Source organism: Scardinius erythrophthalmus, assembly GCF_964197995.2.
Source record: "Scardinius erythrophthalmus genome assembly, chromosome: 12".
In the NCBI taxonomy this organism is placed as follows: domain Eukaryota; kingdom Metazoa; phylum Chordata; class Actinopteri; order Cypriniformes; family Leuciscidae; genus Scardinius; species Scardinius erythrophthalmus.
Genome location: NC_138232.1, coordinates 8,506,819 through 8,530,340, shown reverse-complemented (window position 1 = coordinate 8,530,340; position 23,522 = coordinate 8,506,819). Strand labels below are relative to the sequence as shown.

General features: G+C 36.5%; 1 protein-coding gene across 1 annotated transcript in view; it reads left to right on the top strand.

Moving 5' to 3' along the window:
- cntn6 (contactin 6) overlaps window positions 1–23,522 on the top strand; it is an 87,116-nt gene that overhangs the window by 48,360 nt on the left and 15,234 nt on the right. Inside the window, exons 2-12 of the mRNA XM_081379744.1 lie at window positions 2,277–2,414; window positions 5,867–5,993; window positions 6,717–6,892; window positions 8,086–8,181; window positions 10,978–11,181; window positions 12,474–12,576; window positions 13,510–13,694; window positions 14,540–14,682; window positions 14,862–14,991; window positions 16,487–16,637; window positions 22,458–22,585. Of these exons, the coding sequence (XP_081235870.1) occupies window positions 2,354–2,414; window positions 5,867–5,993; window positions 6,717–6,892; window positions 8,086–8,181; window positions 10,978–11,181; window positions 12,474–12,576; window positions 13,510–13,694; window positions 14,540–14,682; window positions 14,862–14,991; window positions 16,487–16,637; window positions 22,458–22,585 (1,504 nt within the window). The 5' untranslated portion in view covers window positions 2,277–2,353. The remainder of the gene's footprint in view (window positions 1–2,276; window positions 2,415–5,866; window positions 5,994–6,716; window positions 6,893–8,085; window positions 8,182–10,977; window positions 11,182–12,473; window positions 12,577–13,509; window positions 13,695–14,539; window positions 14,683–14,861; window positions 14,992–16,486; window positions 16,638–22,457; window positions 22,586–23,522) is intronic.

The following is a 23,522-nucleotide window of genomic DNA, read 5'->3' as shown; positions in this document are numbered from 1 at the left end:
TTGTACGTAAACTTTTACCCTCTTTTCAAATTATGATAAAGCAGAGCAGCATGTATATCAGTTATCTAATTCAAGCATATTAAACACACCTCAAATGACACCGTTGCAGGGAAGAAGGATTGAATGAATTGATCTGAAGAAGTAGGAAAACAGGTAGCATGCAGGGATTCAAATTTGCAGGTCAAAGTAAGATCTTCCCCATTGCGCATCTATAGTTTAATTCTTCATTTCGCAAGCTCACCGGTTATAGATCACCCTCATGCATCTCATAAGGAAAGACATCAAACAAATATCCGGCTATTGACCTGTCCTCCCAGACTTGATTGAGACTCATAGCGGGCTGCAGGAGCAGAATGACAAACAAAGGAGGCAGGAGGTTAAAAAAATGGAAACCAAATCGATAGAGATGACTGAAATGACGAAGGACTTGAAGGTCAGAGCTCGTGGTTCCTTAGAGTAGATAATACAGGAACATAATCAATCTCATCTAATTTAATCTCTCCCCCCATCTCAGACCTGATCTGCACTCATTTTTTTTCCTTCGATTGTCAGGTATTTTCAGTTTCTGCCTAACAACTGAGCTGCTCTTGATATTACATTAACGTATCAAAGAAGTTGGTTAAATGGGCTAAAGAATAATATCAATACATGAAGATTACTGGTGCTTCATATGTTGATTATTTACAATAATATTGATGCTTTGAAACAATACTGATTCTTTGATGATTCAGTACAATGCTGATGCTTCAGAACTATATTGAAACTTCAGAATGATACTGTCGCTTCTAAGTAGCTCTGATTCTTTAAAGCAATATTGTTTCTAAACAGATTTGATGCTTCAAAGCAATATTGACACTTCAAAGAAATTCTGATTACTCAAAACAACAGTGATCATTCAAAACAGATTTGAAGCTTCAAAGCAATAATGATGCTTCAAATCTATTCTGATGTCAAAGCAATGTTTATTGTTTTAAAACAATACTGATGTTTCAAACAGATTTGATGCTTCCAATGATGGCATTTCAAAACAATATTGATGCTTCAGTACAATGTTGATGCTTGAAAACTTCACAATGATATTGACACTTGTAAAACGTACTGATGCTTCAAAGCAGTATTGTTTCAAAAAGACTGCTGCAAAAATACTGGTAATTTCAAAACAGATTTGATGCTTTAAAACAATGTTGATGCTTCAAAACAAAATCTCATGGATTAAAACAATGCAGATTCTTCCAAAACAATCCTGATGATTCAAAACAATGCTGATGTTTCAAAGCAGATTTGATTCTTCTAAACAATGGCATTGCTTCAAAGCAATTCAGATGATTTAGAAACAGTTTTGACTAAACAATATTGATCCTTAATGGTTTGGTATTGCATTCGAAGAAAATAAAGAAAAGTCTAAATGTTAAACACGTTATGCATTACGATGACTTTCATGGCTTATTCGAAATGTGATGTCCCTAGTGTAGATATATCGCTCATAAACCATAAGCTGTTTTGCACTCAGAAATGTCAAAAATATTACTCTCATTTGCAAGACATTTGTTACAGTTTGACACTTAAACCGCACGTCCCACCAGGGCCCGCATTTGTAAAAGCCAAAGCGGTGGCGTTGACCCTTATAAATTAAAGTGGGTATTTGACAACACTGATGTGCTTTAAAGAGTATTGAATTCCTGTGAGGTGGATGAATTGCACACCGCCGATTCAAAAAGAGGGAGGGCTGATGCCGTATAGCTTACTCCTCTATCATATTCACTGCCCTTTCAAAGTGTATCACCTCCCCTATCGAATCATAATCCTGTTCTGAGATACGGCGCGCTGAAAATGAAATATGTTTGCAGGTTTATAAATGTATCACGCTTTTTTTCCCAAGTGTAAGTGTGTAGAACCAATACTTTTAGCACAATCCAAACATTGCCTTTGGCAGCTGAATATGTGTTCAGGTTTTGCTGCCGTAAGCCACTGAGGATTTTTCCATATCTCTCTTGCTCTCCCCGGGTCTGTCTATCTATCTCTCCCTCTCCGATTCCCTCGACTTCTTGGGAGATATATTGAGGGTATGCTCAGTATCCACACTGCAGTTGATCAGCTGTGAGCTGGCCCATAGGCATGGAATCCTGTCTGTCCTTATTTGGATGAATGAATTATTAATATTTCACTGGTTTATCTGAATATACAGTACAGCTCCTCTTGCTTGTGTTGTTTTGTTTTTCTAATCTTTTGTCTCTCTCTCCCTCTCCCTCTCGACCTGTCCCTTGCTCATTCCACAGCCAACAAAGCTGACTTTACATTGGAAGAACACGGCTTGCTTCTCTTGCAGTTGAATGGAAATCTGTGACCTTGGAAGATGAAGATGTTGTTGCCATGGGAACTCTTAATCCTGCTGTCACTCAAGAGCTGCCTAGCAGGTACGATATCCCCCGAGTTGCCTTTGATAGCTCACCTGTTCTGCATAGTCCCCACTTCAGTAGAGAGAGTGGCTTTTCATGCCTCTGTCTAATCATTTCCACATTCCTCTAGAGACAGATGCATGCTGGGAACAAGCGCTCGTGGTTGCCCCAGCAGGACATTTGTCTTGACACAGTTTCTGATTTTTCTCTTCAGCAATAACTTCTACAGTAACTTATATTGGCATGCTTTTTAATTGTTCATAATAATAGACTAGCATAGGAAACTTTATTTGTTTATGTAGCTTTGAAGAATGTTCTAAAGCAGTTTGGTTTTAATTTTATATTAGACATTGAGTGTTGACCAGCCATCCAAAAATGCATTTACAGTCAGACATTTACATTTATTGATATTGCATATTGGTATTTGTTTACTAGTTACTAGTACTAAAATAAGTGAAAAAATCTGTTGGTACAGGAAGAAATATACTCTTGTTAAAGATACATTCTCTGAAAGTCTTAATATTTTATGCAATGTTGGCTCTCAGAAAAATGCACCTTGTTTCAAGGATTTCTGAATCAAGATGCTGAACAAGAACAATGCATTATAGAAATTACACTGGAAAAGAATTCTGAAAATCCTTGAAACAAGATAAATTTACCTAAGAGGAAACAAGGCATAAAATATTAATACTTTTTTTTTTTTTTTTTTTCAGAGATTGTACCTTTAATAAGATTATATTCCTTTTTCTTTTTCTGCACTGGTAGGTTTTTGTTTTTTTAAAACAAGTGAAAAAAAAAATCTACTAAACTTAACTATGCACAATTTTATTTTTAGTTGAATTTATCATTTGGATTTAAGCATAGTTTTTTTTATCTACCATCCACAATCAGAACAAACCTGCGTCCCACCAGTTGAAGACTATACTGTTTTAACAGAATATTCATAAGAGTTAGACATTACTTATAGCTACTTGTAGCTCTTGGCAGACTTGCAATGAGCTATAACTCTCCACCATGTCTAAAACATACAAAACGTTCTTATTATTTCTCCTATGGTTTCTGCAACTCACAGCACATAATGCACCGCTGTAAGGAAGGGGCCATCTGAAGAGGCAGGTGCCCTATTTAAATGAACCAATGTCCCCCACTCAGTGCCAGTGCTCCAGTTATTGCCGTTGTTGTGCTACAGTAACTATGCCAACTCAAATGGGCATTTGCATTCAATCCACAGGTGCTCTTTTGATTGCACAGCTTGATATTCAGAAAGCTTAGCTGGAGAGAAGGAAGTGCATAGGCCAGACAGCATCAGATGGAAGGCCAGAAGCTATTCAGCACGGAGGACCTGAGGAGACCAACCAAACACACACTGTATCTAACAACCTGCCAGATCCTAGCTTTGAAGACTTTTATTTAAGTATTTTAAGTGTTGATGAAACGTGTGCATACAAGCTGTGTGGAAATGAACTGCAGTACATTTAGATCTCTTGTTGATAATTGATAATAACTGAAAAAAATCTCACGTAGCCTACGTATATTTATTTAGGAAATAAGTTATATTGAGTGAATTAATAATAGTGATCTACCAAAGTGAAATAGTTATTAAACATGTGGATACTGAATATGAATGTAGTTAATATTTAAACAGTGAATGGACCTATATGGATGTGGTTATAATAATGAGAATAAGTTATTAAACTAGGTTGAATGGCCCTTTATTCATTGTAAGTGTAAGTGAATTATTAATAACATTATGATTAGAAATAAAATGTACAAAATCATTTAAGCAAAAATGTCAATAGCATATTGAGGCTATTTTCCAATGTAAAACTCATGTCTCATTACACAGTGGAACAGTCATTCTTGTCGAAACAATTCAGATGTTCAAATGAAATTGTGACCTTAATTATTTTTTTATTTTTTTATAAATCAAAATGTCGGGGTCTGTAATATTTTTTAAATGTTTTTAATCAAAAACACAGTAAAACAGTAATATTGTGTTTTCTATTTTCTAGTATTCTTGTGATGGCAAAGCTGAATTGTTTCTCCAGTCTTCAGTGTCACATGACCCTTCACAAATCATTCTAAATTATGCTGATTTGCTGCTTATTTCTTATTATAACAGTTAAAAACTGTTGTGCTGCAAAAGAACAGCATTTACCTGTATTTGAAATAGATTTTTTTGTGACAATATAAAAGTCTTTGCTGTCACTTTTAATCAATTTATTAAATGTGGCAGAAAAGGATTACATGGTGATGGAAACAATATTGGATGGGAGGAAAAAAAATATTTCAATGCTTATGCGTTTACTCGCAAATATTTTGTTTCCCTGAGAAACTTTGTGTTCGCATTCCCTCGCAAAACTTTCACAGGGGAACCGTAACATTTGCAAGAGAATGACACTGACATACAGTTGGTCCTTTAGGAGCTCAATAAATTATTAATCCCTTTAAAAACTTTTAAACAGTGCATATCCAGCGTGGGAACACATTTGTTTGCATTTTGTTTTGTGATTATGTCTTGATATTGTGAAAAGCAGTTTAGAAGTGCAGTGCATGTCTGACAGGCCATGTTAGAGAACATTTATTTCTTTATTTTTAATGTTTACATAAAAAAAAAAAAACAGACTCCAGATCACCTCTGATTACTTTACCCACTATAATTAACTACATCAGTGAATAAATAGTAGGGCAAAATTGTCCAAGACTAAAAGTGTTTGGGACATGTCCTCACCGTAAATGACACCTAAATGTGGAATACTACTCCTCGCTCTAAATGCTTCATTAATTTCCGTCGTTCAAAGGACACACAAAAGGGAAAGTGAAAAAGGTAGCATCTCCCCCAGCGTGAGGAGGCAGGTACCTCACCCCAGGCAAACACGCCTGGACACTTCCATTAGCTTGATGATGTGGGAGGGTCATTTTTGTGTGTCCTAGTCAAGGTTAGAGACCTGTAAAAAAGAATTTCATTCACTCAAAGAGAACGAGAAAAGTCACAGGTGAGTTCAGTTGGGAAAGGTTGAATGAGGAAGTCTACTAACACTAGAAAGCACAATTCCTTTCCCTGTGACATGTTTCTGAGAGCTTGTTTATTCATTTAAGAAATGATACATTTCACTAGAGTAATTACCACAACATGGGGTAATTAGGGAGGTGGATTGGTGTCTTGGCAGCAGTCAACCGAAACAACAGACCTAGCCACGCTGCCATGCGTGTTACGGGCCTGCCAAAACGAGGACGTCATGTTGATACGGTTCCTGCTACAAGAGGGGAAATGAAAGCTGTTCCTCTGGCACGTGTTTACGTTGCAGATCTAATGAGCTCAGTGTGGGAAGTTGCTGAAAATAAATGAATAGCGCACATTAGAGATAATGTGGACCTGATGTGTTCACACCTGTTTTACAATCCAGATTCATGTTCCAGATTGTCGATTATGAGCTGTTTGTGACTCTTGTTCTTGTTCTTTCTCCTAGAGAGAATTATTCGACATGGCCCAGTGTTCACGCAAGAGCCCAGTGATAGTGTTTTTCCTTTAAGTGCAGAGGACAACAAGATATTTATTAACTGCAAAGCTAAGGGAAGTCCAGAGCCACATTACAAGTAATGACTTTTTCTCAATATCTTCTCAATATATAGTGGAATCCAAAAGTCTGACACCATACTGAAAAAAAAAATATATATATATAAAAGATATTTATAGATATATAAAAAAAAATTTCCATTAACACCTGGATATAAATTACATTTCAGGATTTTGAAACATTAAAACAAGGAAAAGTTTAAAACAATTAAATTATATTTGAATGACCCGATTTGAACAAGAAAATATGACAATTATTTAATTTTTCATTTCAGCTTTTGACTGAAATTGTAAATACTAGTAAATTTTTCAAAAAAAATGCTAAAAAAATCTATATATATATAATCAAAAGTTCAGACTTTTGGATGGTGTAATTTTTATATTTTTTTATAGAAAATATATTTTTTTTTTTTTCAATTTTCATTTTAATTGTATTTTAAATTTTAGTAATTTTGTTTTGACATTTTTATTGTTTGTTTTTATATATTTCCATTTAGTTTTTTTATACATTTTTATTTCTGTCATTTTAATACTTCAACCTATTTTATTTCAGTTAGAAAATTAGAAATTTTTATTTTTATTTTTTTCTAATATTTATATTTCATTTCAGGTTTATTTCAATTAACAGACATGTTTTAATAGTTTTTTATAATAGTTTGAAAATGCCACTGAAAGAATTTGTATGCCTAAATTTCTTCTCATCATCATTATTCTGTGCTCACTCCACCTGTTTTTACATTTAGGTGGAAATTCAACGGGAAAGATCTTGACATTGACATGGACTTCAACTACAGTCTTGTTGAGGGAAACCTTTTGATCAGTAAACCTCAGGCAACTAAACACCCCGGTATTTACCAGTGTATCGCCACTAATGCATTTGGAACCATTCTGAGCCGAGAGGCTAAAGTTGAGTTCGCATGTAAGTGCCAATTAAACCGAATATTTTGTATATGTGAATGCTTGAAAATAGCTTTTGACAGTCTCCTTCACACTTGATATCTACTTTGACTATGCTGTCTGTATATGTGCCCTTTGGAAGCTTAAATGCGTAATAGGTAAAATGGCCACTATGTTATCTTTCATATTTCATGTTGTCATTTGGTCCATTAGTGGGTAAGATATACTTTCTTCCATGGATGTGACAGGCTTTTAAACTGACAACTACATTTTCCCATCTGGAAGATTCCATCAGGAGATGTCCAGTGGTACTAACTGGAATGCAGCCTGTCATGGATTATTGAAAAAAGGTGTTAAATCGGCATATAATCAAAACACACAAAGTCTGCCTCGTTCATATTGTGTGTACATATGAACACATTGTTCATTTGAAATTTCACAAGTAAGATGTGTCTCTTCTGGGCTTGAGTGATGCAGAAAATAGTTGTAGGACTAATTGGTGGCGCTTCACTGGCAAAATTGGCATTCACAAAGTGGGAAAAAGCATTTTCCCAATGATTTACCTTGAGTCTTGAAGAATCTTTTTTTCTCTTGACTTAAGAAGAAAGTTTTCTATTATGTGATTTTATTTTACTTTTTCCTGTTTATGCATTTGGCAGACACTTTTATCCATTAACACATTTAATTAATATCTTTAAACCACATATTTTAGTATTCAAGGGCACATTTTCCTTTAGTTTCATCCATAAACTATAGATCTGACGACACATAATTAACAAACTTACCACGACAACCACATATCTACAAAAGTCCACCCATACACCATTTCAGAATGTGTTAATTGCATTTCATATAACTAAGTTATATTTATTTGTTTACCACACTTTCAAATTCTTACCTAATTAAACAAAAAAAAATTCTTTATTTATGCATTAACCTCACTTAATTCAAATATTTTTTCTTGCAGTTTATCTTTTGGTTACACAAAACTCATTCCACACAGCCGTATAGTACATTCATGAGGCTGGAGAACTGACATTTGAATAAACACCACAGCTTTAGCCCAGTGTGGGATGTCATTTTTGCCTGTCCCTTCCTGTGCTATAGAGTGGCATTTCTAAAGGTCCCTGCTCTGCGAGTCGTCTGTTGCACGTCAGAGCGATGACACTGCCTTTAATGAAAAGTTATGGCGATCCCATTATTTTGTTTTTGCAGACCTGCAGAATTTCAGCAGCAAGGCCAGAAGTCCAGTATTAGTGAGGGAAGGACAGGCTGTTGTGCTCCTGTGCGGTCCGCCACCCCACTTTGGAGGTACATTTTATTGTATTCCATATGAATTTGAATGTTAGTCTCTTATGCGCATCAGGGTTTCTTTTGCATACAAATACACAAAGCCCCTATTCTTTGAAATGATCCATTCTTTTCCACTCTCCAATAAGAGACTTTCATACAAAACAGCAGTGACAATTGTTTGCAAAACCTATTGACCTCTTTCCACAGCACAATTTTTTTATTTATTTTTTATCAGTTCGAGCACTATGTTTAGCCTGTAGGATAATGCCAAGCTAATCCAAGGTCAGGAATTCACCGCAAGTGGCAATTGACCGTTCGTAAAGACCCGCCCCCTTTAGTTACTGTTGCTAGTGCTACTAGTTACTAGTAGTTACTGACAACGTGCTGACAGAAAGGACAGACCAGGTTACTTTTGATATGAAACAAATTCTCACCTTTCAAAATTGGTCATTTCTTAAAGAAATTTAAACAATAAATACCGTTTTGTGGCTCTTTAATGCGTCTAACAGATCGCCGTAGAGCCTCAGTTAAAGGTGCTCGTGAACAGATCATCTCTTCCTTCTAGTTAATTTATAGCATCAAATAAACGTGAATGAACGTAAGAAGGAATGTTTTAAGTGCGGAAAGACAGTACACACCGTTTTTCAAGTTCAAATCCTCCAACGTTTATCTACTAACTCTCCTGACTGCTTTGTCGGACAAAAATGGCTGATCCAGCGGATGGTGGATTGTGATTGGTCAGATCGCCTGTCAATCAAACTCCCTGCAAAGGGTCAATTTCGTGCTAGAGATGTCAAAGAAAACCTCATTCTGCTCTGCTCACTTATTATGTATGGTGCATGTTGGTTCAGATTGTGTCTTAATCATCTCATATTGTGAGCAAATCAAGCTTTCAAATGACCGGAGCACAATGGCTCACTCTGGAGCTCCCGCTCTTGCATTCATGCACCAGCCTCGTGGCATTTAGATCCCCCTCCTCCTCCTTAATGGCACTTGTGCCCTTGTGGTCATTTGGAAAGGTTATTTTCTTAAGCCTTGGCCTTCTGTTGAAAGGTAATAAAGGCATGTGGTGGCTGGTTTAAAGCGACATGTCTCTTTATCCCCCAGTCCAGCTGTGCACCTCTTCTCTCTCTGTATAGAGCTGATTAGCAGTCCCTCAAAGAGCCACGCACACAGGCTCCAGAGGTGCAATTTCATGCCACCGCACCGGCGTTCTGTCATTCCACCACATTTCCAGTCGAATCAATGGCCTTCAGTGCCCCATACCTTCCCCAATCTCTGCCACCACCCTCCATCTTCTATTTTCGCCACACCACCCTTGACTGTTTGCCAAATTCCGTAATCCGAGGCTCTGTTGTATGGATCATACATTATTGGACTTTATACAATGTTTAGATACTGCTACTCAGTCCAGGAAGTGATTTTATGCGGTGCTGGAAGTGATTTTTAGCATCCCCTTTCACCCCAAAGGCAGTTGCTGGGCATGGAGGACCACTCAGAAAGTGTACCATTTGAAATCTGTCTTTTTTGCTCTTGGGAACTAATTATTTTTACTCTGGTACATGAGAAATATGTACGTCATGTATGCATTAACATGTATATGGTCATGGCATTTGTATATTGTTGCCCTAATGTTCATTTGACTGCTTCTATTGCTCTATCGCTTTGGATAAAAGCGTCTGCTAAATGATTAAATGTAAATATTTTGGTATGTATTACCATTAGTTTGGAGTCTCAAAAGAGAAATCTCTTGTTCTCAAAAATATTATCTTATAGTCACCAAGGCTGCATTTATTTGATCAAAATTGCACTGCACTGTACACAATTCATGTGATTTCAGATTATAGTGGCTGTGAATTTGGTTCCTAAGAGAGCAAAAGCCTAAAGCACAGTGCCCAGTAATGACGAGAGGTCGCCCACCTTGTCACTTCTCCATTTATGATGGTTTTAATTCACCTTTTTCTATCTGGAAGCCAAATGGTTATTTTTTTCTTGGTGCTGTAGACTTTTAGATATGCTGTTTGAACCTTAAATAGCCATTATCAATCCATATTTCAGCCACTCTAACCCCCTGTCTGCCCTCTAATAAATGCTGCTTAATTTGATACTTTCATACTTTATTTTATACCACAGGCCTTGCTGTGTGCTCTTCCTGTATTCCTTTTATCTCCTCTTCATATTTCCCTGTCTCGTTAAGAAAGAGTGAGAGGTGACATGAAGGAATATAGATAAAGAAAAAAATGAAAAGGCTATCAAGACAAAAGGAACTTGCATGACTTTTATTTTAGATGAATGACAGTATGACTTGTGACAGTATGAACTTTTATTTAATTCATGACAAGATGAATTTGACCTAACAGTAAATTAGGTTTGTGTAAATTAAGAGGGCCTGTCAAATCCCACTTTATTAAAATATATTCACATGACTGCTGAATTTAGTGTAGTTTTTAATTGTGCATTTTTATAAAGTTGTCACAAACCGAAGTGTTTGGATGTTTTGTAGTGGCTTTGTGCCTTTTTTATTGAACGTTATTAGTTTGCTGTTGCTTGGCTGTCAAAATCGAAACTGTATTGCTTTAACTTTGTTACATACAAACTCTTTTCCCATGGCTGAGCTCTAACAAGCTTCTTCCACAAATAGTTGAATTTAATAAAAAAGTTTTTAAAGAGTCTTTTTCATGAGGCATCAAGCTGTACACTAAGTATGGCATGCATTATATACATAAATATACACATACAGTATATACTGAAAGTGTTTCTTAAAAAGAATTGTGGGCATAAAAATTTTGTAATGTCATCTGACAATTTTCTCAGATATCAGATATTCCTGGATATTTAATGGCCGCCCCAGCGTTGCTGTTGGGGACAACCGACGCTTTGTGTCCCAGAGGACTGGAAACTTGTATATCGCTAAGGTAGAGACGTCAGACGTGGGCAACTACACATGTGTGGTGAGGAATGTGATGACCAACACGACGGTCCACAGTTCCCCAACTCCAGTGGTGCTACGTCGGGATGGTGAGTAGCCTGGAGGAACTGCTAACAGTGATGAATCAGTGGATTTGAGCATGACAGTGTTTGCTTTGCTGCCACTCAGAGATGTAGCATTTGTGTATTCATAGTCTCTAAGCCATGCTCAGCCAACTGTGTGTGTGTGTGTGAGAGAGAGAGAGAGAGAGAGAGCAAGAGAGAGAGAGAGAGAGAGAGAGAGAGAGATGTTGCATTAAGAAACAGAGATGAACTCGCACACCCTCTCTCTCACACACACATACCCCGGAAGGCTCAACATCACCAGTCATTAGTGTCTGTTTAATATTCACCCAGACAAGGTATGTGAAGTAGGGCGGGGAGGTTTTGAATATTTTGAGTTAATGTGAATATTGAATATTTTTATCTATGAATATTTTGGGCTCAAGACCACTGCCAAACTCTTATTACTTTACTAATTCTTATTTCTTACTTTTCCTTGTGTTTGATCTACATTCCCTGCTGAAAAGACCATTTTAGGCCAGCATAAATTTACATGATTTTCTAGTTGTGGTGCTAGTCAATCAGCTGGTCCACCGTCGTGATATTTTTGCTAAAGCTGCTTGAATAAGCTTTTGCTAAAACCGGTTGGCTAAGCAGTTGATCTCAGTAAAAATTAAACAAAATAACTACCAAAAGTGTTAGTTGACGAAAGTTTTATTTATTTTTATAGTATTTAAGAATTCACAATTTATCTAATACAAGCACTGTTTTCATGTTATATTTTGATTATCTTTTATATGGTATGTATGTATGATACATATTTGAATGAATGTTTTTCATAATATATGTGTGAAGTTTCATTTTTCACATTATCATCAACTGATATGTATTTTGTTTATTCAAATTATAAAAATAATAATAATTTAACATTTTGGTCTATTATGATGTTTTATATATTAATACATTAATTTTACTTTTTTTTTTTTTTCACCAAAAAAGTACAACAAAAAAAGTCTAAAAGTATAATCATGAGTCAGATGGACTAAAAGTAATGAATATGACATGCCAAAATATTGGAAAAGTACAAAAATACAAAACTATGACTAAAAAAGTCAACCTAGTTAAAAGCCTAGTGTGAACATCAGCATCCAAAGCACTACATATTCTGGTGACCAGCCATTCTCTTTTCAGCAGGGTTTGTTGGCAAGCTGCATGTTTTTGTAGACTTGTTTATAAGCCTTGTTTGCACTTCAGTTGATATACTATAAATAGTTTGATTTGAATTGGAGTGCATTGCTTTCACCCTAAAAGACTTATGCTTGTTTATCCTTATTTTACAGCTGTGATGGGGGAATATGAGCCGAAGATTGAGGTCCAGTTTGAAAAAGTGCTCCACGTTGCCAAAGGATCATCGGTTCGACTGGAGTGTTTCGCTTTAGGAAAGTAGGTCTCTACTTTACTAACAGATGGACTTCTTGCCCCCAGAGGGTTGCCTTGCTTAACTGGGGATTGCCACACTTGGCACATAGTACATCTTAGCAGTTTATTTAAGAGAAATGTCTCCGAAATCTACAGGATCTTTTAATCTTTGTGAAGTACTAGGAAGCAGATGAAGGGTGGCGGCCATTATTTTAAAAACAGCTGCAGACTGTGACCCAGGGGTTGGGCAGGGTTCTGGCTTTGGATTGTCCACGGGTAATGTGTTAAGGGATGCTGGGATACTGGAGGTTGAATGGGTCTAGAACAGAGATGCTGCCATGCCATGTATTTTTATATTTTATTTATAAATTGAATAAAGCTACAATGGGAATAAAGCTACATTGTGTCAATTCCTGTGATGGCAAAGCTGAATTTTCAGCATCATTACTCCAGTCTTCAGTGTCACGTGATCCTTCAGAAATCATTCTATTATGCTGATTTGGTGCTCAAGAAACATTTTTGATTATCAGTGTGAAAAACAGCTGCGCTTCCTCTGATGAATAGAAAGTTCAAAAGAACAGCATTTATTTGAAATAGAAATCTTTTGTAACATTATAAATCGTTAATATCACTTTTGATCAATTTAATGCTTCTTGCAAAATATAAGTATTCAGTTCTTAAAAATATATATTACTGACCCGAAACTTTTGAATTGTGATGTATTTAACATCTATTTTATTGATGGCTGGAAAATGTACTTAACCAAAATGATAAATAAACAAACATGCAAGGGATTGGGAATATGTCATTATATCCATAACTGTGCAGGAACGGATGGTGAATCACATTTTACTTTAACTAGTAACATGTTCTGCTTTGATGAACCATGTAAAGCCTCCATAGATCATCTCAGCACAGTGTGATGTAAATATGGTCTCTTTTCTCGACTTTCCTCAGTCCAGTGCCTTCTATTTCCTGGAAGAGAGCAGACGGAAACCCTTTCCCTGGAAAAATGAAGATAAATCACTCAAATGGTGTCCTAGAGATCCCATATTTCCGTCCAGAGGATTCTGGACTTTATGAATGTGTGGCCGAAAACTCCAAAGGACGCAGCATTGCAAAAGGACGTCTTGTTTTTCAAAGTAAGAAATACAAAGTTCTGTCATGAAACTCTAGATGGCACAGGCTGATTGGTCCTCAACTCAACCTGCTTGCAATCACATCATTCTCAATATGGCACAGATGATTGGTTCTTCCTGTTTCAGTAGCCAATGAGCTTGAATGCTCAACCTTCAATTAGCATTTGCCTTAGCAGTGCAGCATGCTTTCAAAAACCCTCCACCTTCCCCAGCTCCACCTGTATAGATCTGCTACATGTAGTTCATGTACACTCACGTACAATAAAAGCAGCAGCAGCACAGTAGATCCTTTCCACCAAGACCAAACATACCAACATTGTCATAGCCATTACCATGCCAAACACTATATAAATATTTAGACAGCTGTGTCCAAAAGATTGTATGCAGAGTATTTTTCTCAATGTTAAAAGACCTTGTTTATCTCTCCTATCCATGCAGCATTTTGTCTGCCATCACGATTACTGCAGGAGAATCAATACGAGAAATTTAAATTTTTAATGAGTCAGATAACGGATCACACGGCAGCCTGTGGTAAATAATAAATAATGAAAGAATAGATTTTATTGTCAAGGCAAGACTAATTAGAATGGCTATAGTAGGTGTTGTTTAGCCTGCCCAGAATACCCACAAGATATGCACTGCAACAGTGCTCTTCTACAGGACAAGAAGAATCATCTCGAATTAATGTGCACACAGTAACCTCATTTTTTGATGGTTTATAAAACACAATGCTTTCATTATTCTTGCAATGTATTGCAAGGGAGAAAGTTCAGAGAGACAAACGTTGTGTTAAGGCAGGATGCAGACCTCTGCATTTGTTATATTTTAGTTCATTGCTGTTCACGCAGATGTGGAACACCTGCAGTGGTCGCAGACTCTATATGACGCAAACATGGCTATTGAGTCTGATCTTCACTGGGAGTGCAAGGCTAATGGAAAACCTCAACCTGTTTACAGATGGCTCACGAATGGACAGCCTTTGGTCTCTCAGGTGATAATACTAACCGCCAGAATAACATCCCTAAACGCATTTTCCCTTTTCCCGGAAATGCTAAGACACTTAATATGCTGATTGTGTGCTGGAGTGTGCATGTTGAAATGTCTATATATTTGAAATCTGGTTTATTAGTCGTGGTCACAATCTGTGCTGACAGTTTTGTTTATGCTCAGGACAGAATTCGTGTTGATGGTGGCAAGTTAACCATCTCCAACATAAACCTGATGGATTCTGGCATGTATCAGTGTTTGGCAGAGAATGATAACGGAGTCATATATGCTAGCGCTGAACTCAAAGTTGTGGGTAAGCACCTTTCAATGTTATACAATTTTCGACAAACATCTGTGATCAAAACTGTTTCAGACCTGGAAAAGTCTTGGTATTTAATGGAATTTGCTATGTAGTGAAGAATTTCTTTTTTTTTCTAGTTATGTTCTGTCCTAAAATATTTAATCAGCTGTTTTTAAAGGTACACTATGTAACTTTTTTTTTTGTTCAAAGTTAACAAATTTTAAATAAAATCAACCCTTATTCACGGTTTAAAGTCTTACCCTTATTCACTATGGTCAGCCTATTATAAGTGTCTATATTTTAGACCTAACTGGATGGTTTTCATGGGAAATTGCGTACTGATCATAGGTATCTCGCCCACGTGTGTCTTGTCATATCTGTGAATAGAGAAAAGTTGCTTCAGCACCTTTAACTTGTGTATGGTGTGGGAGTGACATTTTATAAAAATGCTGAACAGAAAAGACTTTGCTGACAAAAAGAGAATGTGACAGCTTTTAATAAAACGAGAATCAACACTGGCTTGGCTTTTCGGAGAAGGAGAGAACTGAGAGATTGTAAAACGATGTAAAAGTGACGCGGCGATGGCGTTTTTATTATTTAACAGGTGAGTTAGGTTTTATTGAACAGATAAATTACCATTTGTTGCTCTCTTACAGAGTTCATTGTAAAGCATTATTGTGAAGGGTCATTATGATTGTTGTAGTGCTGTGCTGGAATTCATTTTCATGGAAGTACTGTGTCGATTACTGGGTATAGCTATAGTAGCATCTTCAGATAGTCAGTTTGTGATTCTTTCCATCTAAACTGGTTACATCTCTTAAGCCTTGTAGTGATTTGTTTTATGAGCAATAGGTTAACCATATTCATTCGCACAGTTCCGCACCAACCAAAGCTGTTCTTCCGCAAAATGCATGTAGTTTTGTTTATTAACTGATAGAGGGCCAAAAGTTACATAGTGTACCTTTAAAATCATATTAGTAATCATTAAAAGTAGTGATGCACTGAAATTCCAGCAAACAAAAATATTCAGTTTTGATCGAAACAGCCTACCATCCAATAATCACAATAAGCACTGTGCTTTGTTACTTTTGATATGAAACAAATTCTGAGCTTTCAAGTTCTGTCTATTTTATAACTAAATTTAAATAATAAATGGCATTTTGGCACTGTTTAATGTGGCTTGACAGTTCAAGTGGCAATGCAGAGCATCGATACGTTGAAATATACAGTACAACGTACTGAAATGGCTTGTGTAATGGCTCAGCATAATTAAAAACTGCCTCATGTGGAATTTAAATGTTTACATATGACTATGATTATTTGAATGCTGATTATTAAATAAATGTGATACATTTTTTAATGATGAAATAAACTGTATTTTTGGTTTCAGTTTTTGACTAAATGAAAAGGTGTTTTGGTAAAGAAAAATTTATTTCGGTGCCATTCAAAATGTGTGGAAACCCTGGTATTCAGAATTTATAATAAATCACATATCGCATGTTTTCAGCCTCACCTCCAGACTTCTCAAAAAACGCACTGAAGAAGAGCACACTGATCCAGAGAGGTGGAGAAGCTGTCATCGAATGCCGACCGCACGCGTCCCCCAAAGCTTCGTACTCTTGGAGGAGAGGCAACGAGTTCCTGAAAGACAGCAAGAGGTACGGGTCAGCAGACCGGTCGCTAATGAAAGGTGCCAAATGAGCCACTTGCACTCCTGTTGTCCCCCGAGCCTTGGGGTTTGTTTGCACCGCAGCAGTTCAGGGTTGTGGGGAAACGTCTTTGCGGTCATTCGCACAGGGCAGTTTCTTGCAGGCATCGGCACAGTTTTTTATTAGTTTTCAAATTATTGTTACATTAACACCATGATATAAATGCTGTTGAAAAACTCAAATTTTCCCATGTTTGCAGAAATAGAGTTAATTGGGTTCACTTGCTAATAGTACACTAACACTAGCATAAATACTACCTTTAAAATGTTTGGACTTGGTAAAAAAAAAAATAATAATAATTCAAACCAAAATTTTTTTTTTTTTTTTTTAAGAAGTCTCTTATGTTCACCAATTTGGATAAAAAATACAATATAATAGTAATATTGTGAAATATTATTCAAATGTTTTCCATTTTTATTTTTCTAGTTTTCTATTGTAATATTTTTAACATGTCATCTATTCCTGTGATGGCAAAGCCGAATTATTAGCATCATTCTAATATGCAGATTGGATGCTCAAGAAACATTTAGAAACTATTATTTATTATATTAAATTATTATTATCATGGTTGAAAATAGTTGTTCTGCTTATTATTTTTGTGACCACCATGATCATGTGTTGTTTTTTAGGATTCTTTGATTATTTAAAGATGAAAAGCACAGGATTAATTTGGTCTTAACTGTCACTTTTGATCAGTTGAATGTTTCTCTGCTGAATGAAGTTAATTAAAAAAAAACTTTTAAAAAATTACTGAACCAAAAAGTTTAAACAGTAGTGTTGGTGGCCTCAGAGCTAATGGACAAGGACAAAACTCCCGATTTTGATTTTATGGGATTTAAAATGGCAAAATAATACAAAAATACATTTGAGTAGAACTTCAGTGGAATCGAATTGTGCTCATTACAAGTATGTTGCAGATAAAATGGGGTGGAGGTGGGGGGCACAAAATTAATATTACTTCCCATAAAAATAACACTAACATTTTATTACATTTTATAATGAGAATACATTTTTCAACTTCCTGTTTCTTTCTTTTCCTCCTTCAGCAGTCATTATTTGCAAAGCATCAGCCCATTACTGTGTGATATTTCCATATATGTCCATATTTTTATTCAAACATAATTGCCTTTTGTTGTCCATATTGAACACACATTGCTGAGGCACAGATGTTGCACATTCAAAACCAACAACATCCTTCCTGATGGCACTTTTCACACAAGAGTGAGTGCCTAGTGGAACACTAATTAATACACCCCTGGTTCTGAGTCTTTCCTGTGGGGTTTCAACAGGACAGAATCATTCTAGCATGGCCATGTCAGAACAGGTGGCAGGAGGGACGAGTGTATGATCTCCAGTAATGGATGGGGATGGAGCGATAACCAATGGGAGCTCATTCTGTGCACTGTGGTCCATCTGGACCTGAGAGAGAACACACATGCCATGACTCACTGATGCTGCCCAGGGTCTCTGTGGAACTATGTGATTATTGGATGTGGGAGAGAGGGAGTGATGGAAAGGGGGAGAGCCAGTGGAAGTTAGAGCGAACTGAGGAAGTGAGACAAGAGGTGCAAGACTGTGTATCAGATACTGTCTATCAGAGGGTAAAGGTAAGCCTCGGAGTATCTGAAATGGAGTTCTAACACACTCCTAACTGAATACTGCACAGTATGTATACTAAAGTTTTGTAGCGTATATGGAGCAATATGCAAAAATAAACAGTTCAGTAAAGAGTTCATGTTTAATTCAGAAAGCGACATCCAGTTATCATTTTGGAAATAGTTATTTTGCAGTATTTTCAGGTCTGGAGTGGAATTGGCCACTCAAATGTGCCAGGAAGCAAATGGACGGTCGAGTGCACTGCATTGTGGGATACACTATTGTGCATGCTGCATACTGTTTTGGAAATAGTAGCCTATTTAAAGCAACATGCACTAATGAACATGTTTAATTCAGGAAGTGGCATCTAGTTGTCATTTTGCAAGTAGTTATTTTATGGTTATGTTTTAATGTCTTAACTTTTGACAATGCACTCAAATGCATTGTGGGACACACTATGGCACATTGTCCACACTGCACAAATATCTTTTTACAAATAGGAAATGTGAAATATAATGCAATATGCAGATAGAGATACAGATATTTTATCAGATAGATGCATTCAGTCGTCATTTTTTAAATAGAATTTTGAGTCAAATATTTTGACACTTCGCTCAAACAATGAAAGGAAATGGTGTGTCAAGTGGAGTGCATTGTATTGTGGGATATGCTATTACACTCTGTTAGTTGTGTTTGAAATGGAATACTAGTGTACTGCATATTGCACACTGTACACTGCATACTCTTTAAAAATATATCATGTAAAATTGAAATTATTATGCAGACAAAATGTTTCAACCTACATTGTTCAAGCAATATTATTGAACATGTAATATACAATATTAATATTGAATATTACGGTTAATTCAGCAATTGGTATCTAGTTTAAAATTAAATTTAAAATTTAAAACTATTCAAGAAAGAAAGAAAGAGATTAAAATCATGGCTGATATGTTTGTTGCTTTGGAAAATGAATTTCAAGTGTGAAAATGTGTATACTATGCACACTGCAATTCAAATATTTGGGGAAATTGATAGTTTTATTCTACAAGGGCACATTAAATTCATCAAACGTGACTGTGAATAAATGATCAAATGATTTCTTGAAAACTGGAGTAATGGCTGCTAAAAACTCAGCTTTACATTCACAGGAATAAATTACAGTATAAAATATATAAAAATACAAAGCAGTTATTATATTTCACAATATTACTGTCTTTATTGCATTTTTGATCAAATAAAAGCAGCCTTGGTGAGCAGAAGAGACTTCTTTCTAAAACATCTTACCGACCCCAAACATTTGAACAATGGTGTAGGTATTGTGCCCTTCTGAACCTACTGACACCTACATTAGACACGAGTAAAGGAACAGATTGATGCTTTGTTTTAGTGGGTAAAAATGCGTGATTGTCTGATTTTCACAGCCATTACACTGTGATTTATTTTGAAGAGGTGCAAGCATGAAGGTGTCAATCCAATGTTGGATCTCACACTCCTGAGTTAGTATCAAGTCAATGTGTTGCAGCCTCACCGTAGTGATTCTCTGGACGTGCCCCAACTTGTGAGGAGAAGCATCGATTAGTCATCATATTCCACAGGAAGGCTCAGAGACTGATTACAAAGCCATCACGGCTTGACGCAAATATAAATGTGGCTATGTGTGGTCAGAAGTTTTGTTCCGTAAGCAGATAGCTCTTGCCTTTTTTCTATTGGTTTTGCAGCTCATTGCTCACGGGTCGTCTGGTCGGCACGCTTCTATCGCTCAGTGTTTGATATTTTTGTCAATAAATCAGATGAAAGCTCTCGGCGTAAAGCATGTTCTCTGAGCCATAATAAATACATATTTATTTTTAAAAGCTGCGGCTGAAATTGTTTGATTTCTGAGCTGGCAGGTCTGCTGCGCTCATGTTTGATTTGTTCTGGGAGAAGGTCACAGCGGATCTCAGCGTCATATATTTACATTGCTGTATTTATTTATCTATCATTCCTTCCAATCCCTTCCTAGTTATTAAAAACAAAGCAGCAATGCTTGTTGATGCACATCAAGGTAGATGAAGCACTTCTGAGAACTGTTTCCTCCAGTTATATGAAATATACTTGCAAGAAATAAATCAGAATTCAATTTTGAGTGGTACAAAAGTCTACTCGAGTGGTACAAAAGTGGTGAGTGGTACAAAAGTTTACCACAGTTGATAAGGTGATGTAAATGGTTGCTAGATTGTTCTGAGTATTTTTAACATGTTGCCAGGCAGGTGCTAAGGTGGTCTTGGTGTTGGCTAGATGGTTACTTCCTGTTCCTAATCAAAAGATCCAAGTCTGGCCATTTGCATAAACTTAGCCTCAATGTTAAGAGCTAGTCTGACCAAGTAGCTGTTAACCAAGGGGTAACCAGTCTCATTTTTCAGATTCAAATGAGACCCATCTATGTTTTTATGTAGCTGACTTAAAAAAGTTGGTAACACTTTCCAATAAGGTTCATTAGTTAATGTATTAACTAGCATGAAACAACCATGAGCAATCTATTTGTTACTGTTTTTTTTATCTTTGTTAATGTTATTTAATGAAAATACAGCTGTGATAGAGTATTAGTAAATGTTGAAATTAACATTAACAAAGATTAATAAATGCTGTATACGTGCAGTTCATTATTAGTTCATGCTAATTAATGTAGTTAACTAATGTTAACTAACGGACCTTATTGTAAAGTGTCACCAAAAAGTTATGATCAGTCTTAAAGAACCAATAAGATGACTAAGACTAGATGACTACTTGTAAGACTGGTCTAAGCATTTTATGTCTCTGGTCCCTCCTTCAATGCAAGTCTTTGGAATTTTATTAGCATGTTTTATTCTTGATTTAGTGTTATTGTTGTTGTTTTTTATATTTAAATTTTACAATGCATAAATTATCACTTACAATGCACATATCATCTCACGCCACACTCCTACACAACACATCATTTTAGCTGCCACTCGTATACGGCAAAATATGTGTTTAATACTGAGGGTTAGGGGTTGTGAAAAATCCATAACCTGTATATGAACAACCACCACTAATAAAAACCTGTTTGAAGAGAGTGCGAGTTTCTGTTTTGTTTGTGCTGTTGCAGCTCTATCGCGAAGGTTAGCATTTCAGTCAGATGTTATCAACATCTCCTCACATGATCCAGACATTTTTGGAAACGCCTTTTAATGTGTCGATAGCATCTTTCATATGTTGGATAATGATAAGACCGCAGGTGAGAATTCAACCCTGAACGAATCAGCTTCTCCTTTACATACTCTTCCCTCTCTCCTTATTCTTGGTCTTAATATAGCAGTATTCACCTGTGAATGTAGAGGTTTAATCTTTAACAATCCAGTTGACTGACTGTATCCTGTTGAAAAAATCTGGCTGTGGTTATTTAATCTAAATGATTTCCTACAGTTTTCACACTTTTTAAAAAGAAACACAAGCATACAGAGACAAATACGGGGTTGTTTTTCAGTATGGAATAGTTGGGCTGAGTCTGACTCTTTAAGAATTTATTTTGGGAAGGCAAGACGAAAGGAAAGAAGGTTGCTGTATCTTTGAACATTAAAGTTCTGATCCCAGTACCTGAGCAGACTATGTGTGTCAGAGAGTGTGTTGGGTTAAAGACCATATTTTATTATTCTTTGATCTATTCCAGTAGAGTTGTCAATTTCACCGCCAAAATACTTTTACTATACCTAACACAGTTCTATTATACATTAGTTGAAGATTTTGAATGTAATTTTGCAGCAGTGTAAATGTCTTTACTGTCACTTTTGATCCATTTAATGTATTCCTTGCTGGATAAAACTTTCAATTTCAACAATTGGGGCAGTCGTGGCCTAATGGTTAGAGACTCAGACTGGTAACCCGAAAGTTGCGGGTTCGAGTCTCAATATCGGCAGGAAATTAGCAAGGCACCTAAACCCCAATCGCTCCCCAGGCGCCAGAGCAAAAATGACTGTCCAGTGCTTTGTGTGTGAGGACAAATTCAGAGTATGGGTTACCATACTTGGCCTTCATGTCATTTCTTTAAAATAAAAACATTTAAACCAAACAATTGAATGGTAGTATGTGTGGATATAATTTATTTATTGTAAGTTATAGCAAGATGTCATTGGTTGTTCAATTTATTTAAAAAAAAATTGTTTACAATTTTAGGCGAACCATTTTAGAGGACGGCACCCTCAGGATCGCCAACGTTACCAAGTCTGACGCAGGGAGGTACACTTGCATTGCCAGAAACCCCTTCGGTACATCCAGCAGTTCTGGGACTTTAGTGGTCAAAGGTAAAACACCTTTCACATTTTACAAACAGCACATTTCTCTTGCTTCTAAGCGGACGCCTTAAACCGGATGAGAACCAGTGGAAAAACAGTGAGCAACCCAAGCATGAAATTGATAATGAAATATATAGTTGTTTTATGTTCCTGCCGGTTTGACAGAGGTATAACTCATCCAAGCTTTTGTCATGTGTGAGTTATTGGTCCAGCCGTTTGTGTGAAAAAACCCTTAGCCGTCCACAGCACCGGGAGCGGATTTTCTCCTCGTCTCCCAGTCACTTTCTACATGTTTAATTAAAAATATGCTGCTGATGCAAGCTTTGTTATTTTTTTTTTTTCTCAATTTACTCCTTTAATAACTTTAGGCATTACATATGCATGTTTTCAGACACTTTGATGGCTTCAAGAAGGGTTATTCAAATTCAGGACATGAAAATATATTTTTTTATATATATAATTTTGTTTGTTTAAATTAATTTTAAAATGAGGCAATCTCCCCTTTTTTATGGCTACAGTCATTGCATCAACATGTGCATGCTGACTAAAAAATGTCATCTATGATTTTAGCTGGTTTAAGGTGGTTTAAGCTGGTCTAGCTGCTCTCCCAACAGGGAAACCATGCTGGTTTCAGCTGGTTAAGCTAATTCAGTCTCCAAGCCTGACAGGCTGAAAATTGCCCAAAATTCTCTAAAGCAGGGGAGTCAAATTCAGTTCCTGGAGGGCAACTGTCTTGCAGAGTTTAGCTCCAACCCTAATTAAACACACCTGAACCTTAAAAGTTTTTGGAGCTGGTTGGAGCTACATTCTGCAGGGCAATGGCCCTCCACGAGTGGAGTTTGAAACATGCACTCCATAAGCATCATGCCCCCCATGATCTGAACCCCCGCAAGAAACGCAATGGAACCGAACATGATTTCATCTGAGGGGGACCATAACACCCCCC